Below are 5,811 nucleotides of genomic sequence, written 5' to 3' on the forward strand. Positions count from 1 at the left end.
CAAGGTATGTAACTAAGCAAATGGAATAATAATTTTTTTTAAATTGTTTATTTAATCAGAAAGTTCAACATAACTCTGGTTTTGCTGTAGAGCATCTATTGTCACATTATAATGATAATCTACTTCACTTTGAATTACCCCAGTCCTCCAATTCTTCTCAACRTTCTTTCTTCCATGCATTTATCGTTCTACAGTAAATGGAGTCTCAGGCTTATGAGCATTGTGCAAGGACTTTTTTTCCCCTCCAAAAGGCATGCACTCAAATTTGAGTCAAAAGGTAGTCTCATAACACATGAGTTACAATATTAGTGATAGGTGTTTTGGGAGGTTTTAAGGTACTAAGCTGTGCAAGTGATTTATTTTTGTTTGKGTATCTCAGCAAATTTCTAATGGACATCGAACTGCACAGCTCTGTTATCGCTGTGGTCCCGTTTGATCAGTTGGCACAGCTTCAGGATGGGTCGCTGGCAGGGGAATAATGCTGCTGCACAAGGGTTTGAGGAAAGGACTTAGCAACTGATGCCAGGAATTACTTCAAAAGTAGCAATCCAAGTGTTGTGTAGACAGAGCAGTTCTTTAAGGACAGTGGCACGACTGAAAACACAGTGTCAAGGGTAAAAGCAGAGTCTGAGCCTTGAGTCACTGTCAGTGATTTGGCCACCACTGAGACACTCATTTCCAAGCCAGAGGAGGTTTGCCACACTTRGTCATAAAAAGGGAAGTGAATTCCCCTTTGAGATCAGCCACAGTAGCCTGCAYCAATTATTATCTGTTGCTTTTTAATGCACTGAATGTTTCCCTTTTTTACCTTCACTCTGTTTTCAAATGTTAGCTTTTCTCAGTAAACTGAAACAATTCACCCTCTGTTTGCACACTTTAATTGGATGGAATGAATTCTTCGTTTCAATTTGTAGTTACATGCAAAACATCAAATTATATACAGACAAATCTATTCTATGTTTGTTTGGAGATTGAGCAATCCCCCGAATTAAATGCTGGAAGCTATTCCCCCATTATCTGAGGAATTATTTTTATTAGTGGAACAATCTGGACAYAGTTAGCTTTGTTTGACAACGCAAATTATATAAAAGCCAGAGGAAAGGCATATTATCATGTGTTTCTCCTTTTCAGTCATTCTTATAAAAAATTATATGAATATTTCTTTAATTCTTGTTTTTATAAAGTGATATATTTAGCAATGTTAGTTTCATAAGTATCTTTTGTAATTTATGATGTAAAGGAAAAGAATATTTAAAAGTAGGGCTGATTTTTAAAGTACTCAGGCTTCATCACACAAGAATCTGTACATGCAATTGTATTTTGTATTTTTGAGGACATTTGTTTACATTTTGCACTTCCCTCAAGCTGGTGTTGTCAGTTCAATTCTTTTATAGTATCAGTTGTCAGTTCTCAGTCTTGCCAAAGCAAGGCTTTTCCCTTGGAGCTCAGCACCTTGTAGGAGACATTACAGACATTTTAGAACCCAGAATTTTTTCGTTTTTCTAGCTTTAAGGAGAATTATGATTTTTCTGTCACTATAGGCTTACTGCTTCTCAGGATTTGTTGAGCCAGCTGAGATGGTAGCCCTTCATGACAGCACGGCAGGCTTGGAAGGTGGGAGAATGCTGTGACTGGTGCACCAGTCTCTGTGGAAATCTGTCAGTCGTGACAATTTCCACTAACTTCCAGTGCAATAATATTGTAATGGCACGGTGATGTAAATGTCAGCTTTGTAACAGCATCCCTCTGGAAATCTGAGTGGGTGGACGAAATTTTTTTTTCGCCACAGTCTGAGCTATCCCAGCTTTTTCAGTTGGTGCAAATGTGACACAGAATAAGTGGCGATGAAAGAGACTGTTCTCTATGGGCAGGGTTTTGCAAAGAAAAAGAATCATTTTTTCTGTGGGTGTACTTGAGAATATTTCTATTTTGTTCTTATTTTTTCAAAATGTAGCAATATTTTAATTAAAAAAAAACAAAATCCATGTTGTTGTAGAATTAATCAGATAATTTAGTAACACAGAGAACAGTTATGAATGCTTGCATGTATTATCCATCATAATTAAATACATTCTTTAGCAGATTTTATACATCTTGTACTTCTAAACCAGACTGTTTACGTAAAATGATAACTACTCAAATATGTGAAATAAATTCAATAATGCAATGCTTAGAACTTGCGAGTACAAGAAGAACATGTACTAATTCCTATCCACCTCCATTGTTACCTTAAGGGCAGCTCTCTCCATAGCAACTGAAAACTTTTCAAGGCAGCAATAAACTAATCCTCTCCAGCTTCCAGAGCACCATCAAGGAATTTTAAAAACATTGGACTTCCAGCAGCTAAATACTTCTGAGGATTCAGAAGGCCACAAAGCTAGATACACAAGCATTCTTTTTTCCCTTCAGAAGGTAAGAAAATAGCATTTAGAAATAAATGCTCATAACRTTCTCCTAACAATGATACATATTCCTAACTGCTAACAGTAAAATATATCTAAACACCAAAAGATTTCCTAATAKCTAAAAACATACTAACTTTTATCTGAGTGAATGCCCACTTGAATTCAGCAGTTGTTTCATTTTAAATATGTCGTTAGCAGAGTTTCCTTTAAAATAAGACACGTGTATCAAATTGCAGTTCAAAGAAGCTAAACATATGTGAGGCTGTTTAGCACATATTCATTACTATCTGAATATGTGTGTCACTGCCAACATCTGCCCCTCAATAAAATCAAAACTTCTGTGGAAAACAGAAGTGAAACTCCTTYATATTTCTTGTGCTTTGATATTGAGATAGATTGCTGTTAAATCAGAGGGAGTGGTTTATTAGGAAGGATTGTGACACGACAAAATGTGCTTTGTACCTAGAGTTAACAATTTAAGCTTGTTTTTCTGGTTTATTCACTGAGTTCTTTGAGAGAAATTATAACCTCACCTTTGTAATTCTTTTGTCTGTGTATTGATAAATATCACTAATTTTTAAGTGCATCCTATTCCTTCTTTTTTGAGCTGTATTGCTGGAGTTTAGTAACGTTGGTAAAGTGTTTTGACAATATAACCTGCTTCACATTATTGCTGTGTAACATAATTACTGCCCATTCATATCAGTATTAGACTAGTAATACTTATTTTCAGCTATTTTTATTACTAAAAACCTGTTTCCATAATGAAATGAAAGTGAAAGCCATGGTATTTTCCCATTCTGGCTGAAAAGAATTATTAGTGAATGCAATAATGTAACACTGAAATGAAAGCCATAGACTTTATTTTAAAGAAGAGGGAAGGGCACTTTGAGACAACCTCTTTTTGATAATTCTTAACAAGTTTTGAGGCCACGGTTGTCTTAGTTTCCTGCTGTTCTGTGCTGTAAAGCCCTTACAGGCTCCCTGTTGTTCAAAAACAGCTTGTCACTGCAAATCAGCTTAGCCGACCAATTAATAAATCCTTTCGAACATATTGCATTCGCACTAATTAAAKGGTTGGGTTTTTTCCCCCTTTACCATTCAGATTCTTCAGGTTTCCAGTTTAAGCTGTGAAGTGCAAACAGCAATYCAACATTCAGTGCAGATCACGCACTGCGGGAAGAGGAGATGTGTTKTCTGACCAAGCATCCAGCTCTTGGGGTGGTATGTTCTGCTTTCATATTCAGCGTGCTCATTGCTGAAGGACAGCCTGGGGAACAGCATGGGCAGGAAGGCAGCAATCCTCGCAGCCAAGGCTCTCTGGTGGAAGTTTTGCGCGTTCTCTCAGCTGAAAACACTGAGCTCCACATGAACCACTCACGAGAACTGGTCAAAGTGTTACTGGAGAGAGCTGAGTGCCCACAGCGGATTTATGGCATGCAAGAGGATTGTAATCTGGTTAGTGCTTCCATTAATGAGGGATATCTTTACAGGATCGTCAGTGAGTTCTAACATGATTTGTTAGAGTGATACTGTCCTGAACACAGCACCTAAATATGTAAAAGTCTTGTTGCAGCAAAAAAAAAAATTGTCCCTGCTTTGTTTCATTTTGAATTATTATTATTTATTTTTTGACCTCATGAAGAAATATTCCAAAAATGACCAACATGCCCTAAAAATGCCATGCTTCAGTCTCATAACACTAATAATTTTCCTTTTAGAGTTGCCAAGTGTTTATTTTCCAAAAAATTTTCTACTGAAACCTGATCTAACCTGAGCTTGAATTTGGGGCACAGGATTTCCAATTTGGAAAGATGTAGGTAAACACTGGGGACCAGTTCTGCTTCTTTTTTGTTGTTGTTCTGGATTTTACTTCATAAAAATAAAACCCAGACAGGATTGTCTCAGATTTATGTGCCACTTCACTGAAACATTCAAGATTTAGGGGAGGGYTTTGGTAAGCAGTTCAGGTCAAGGAAAATGAAAGGCAGAACAATGAATCTCAAATCCAAATTGAAACTGGAAGTAGTCCAGGGTACAGTTGCACAGAGGGATTAGTTGTCTGGTTGAGAATATTTTCAGAACTGATTCCTGGTTCAATGAAGAAAGGACAGAGACAGTGTTAGCGAGAAACTTGGCTGAAAGGAGGGGACAAAGGGCTTGGTCAGCCTTGGCTTTCATTAACATTACTCTGGCTCTGGCACTGTTCAGTGACCTAGATACAGCAGTGTCACTTTATACCACGCTTACGAGGATGGGCAGAAAGGAGAATGCYTTCACAAGGTACTCTTCTCGGCAATCTGCCAAACCAATGTAATGGGAATCTTTTTATCCTGTGCAGTGCACATCTGTTCATTTAATTGACCCACTCTAAAAATGCTCCCCTTTTTCATGTGAACCCAAATGTGAAATTTCATACCTAAATATTGTAGGTGTCTGTCATTCCCTAAAAGGGTGATTTTTTTATGAAGGAGATTATTCACATATGGGCAACMARTRTRCATCARATACAGATTCAGATTGAAAGCTGAYAATGTATTAAACATGGGYATAAAGTCATYCTAAACTTCACAAAACAGGRGACWAGATTTTTGTTTGTCCTCTTTGTTTTTCTTCTCTTGAGTGCTGTRTTTTTTTCTTGTATTTGTGATGTGTTTCTRGAGGGTYTGCCCACTGTGTCCTTGGATGGCAGAAATCTAAAGGAAACTTACCTGGGGCTTACTTTGGTCAATACTGCTGCTCGGTTCAGGCTTCATCTTGGAAATTTCCTGTAGGAAGAATTTGAGGACTTTCACTATTTCCAGTATTCCCAGCATCAGCTGAGTCAGAAACACTGCACAGATCCTGCACTCCCAGAGTTTCTGTGCCAGCATCACAGGAAYGGGGTTTTCTGCAGGAAATCCTTGAGAGAGACGTGGCATTTCAGTCACGTGGAGCCCACATGTCACTGTGCTGAAAATCTTCCATGATGATTTAACAAGATTTGGTAACCCAAGACAGCAAAAACTGTGCAAGAAGCACTATACTTCAGGATCATCAAAATTTGAAACAGAATGCTCCACCTTAGTTTGGCATTTTCTTCCTCATACTTGTTGGGAATCTCTAATTGATTTCAGATTCAAATTTCCCTTCTAAGTCCAGGATTTCATTTATAACACATGACTTGTTTTCAGACTTTTTGAATTATTTTTTATGATGTCTCTACTGGGCATTAAAAAGCAGAGAAGTTTAACACTTTTTAGACCCTCTTCTGGCTTGTTGTTATGTAGTGGCTCTAAGACTCTTTGGGAAGGGGCTGGCAGCTACTGAATATCATCTGACACTTGATCTCCTAAGCACACAGAAGTAATTTATCTCTTGCATTGGTAAGAAAATTTTTTCAGAACTTCTGGCCACTTAAACAAAA

At 37.6% G+C, this 5,811-nt stretch overlaps 1 protein-coding gene across 1 annotated transcript in view; it reads left to right on the forward strand.

Moving 5' to 3' along the window:
* Positions 1-3,593: 3,593 nt before the first annotated feature.
* The window catches only part of SLC39A12 (solute carrier family 39 member 12), a 33,190-nt gene continuing 30,972 nt past the window's right edge, over positions 3,594-5,811 (forward strand). The window contains exon 1 of the mRNA XM_057383495.1: positions 3,594-3,863. Within this exon, the coding sequence (XP_057239478.1) occupies positions 3,594-3,863 (270 nt within the window). The remainder of the gene's footprint in view (positions 3,864-5,811) is intronic.

The sequence above is a fragment of the Malurus melanocephalus genome, unplaced genomic scaffold (assembly GCF_030028575.1).
Source record: "Malurus melanocephalus ecotype Western Australia unplaced genomic scaffold, MMel_1.1 scaffold_14, whole genome shotgun sequence".
Lineage (NCBI taxonomy): Eukaryota > Metazoa > Chordata > Aves > Passeriformes > Maluridae > Malurus > Malurus melanocephalus.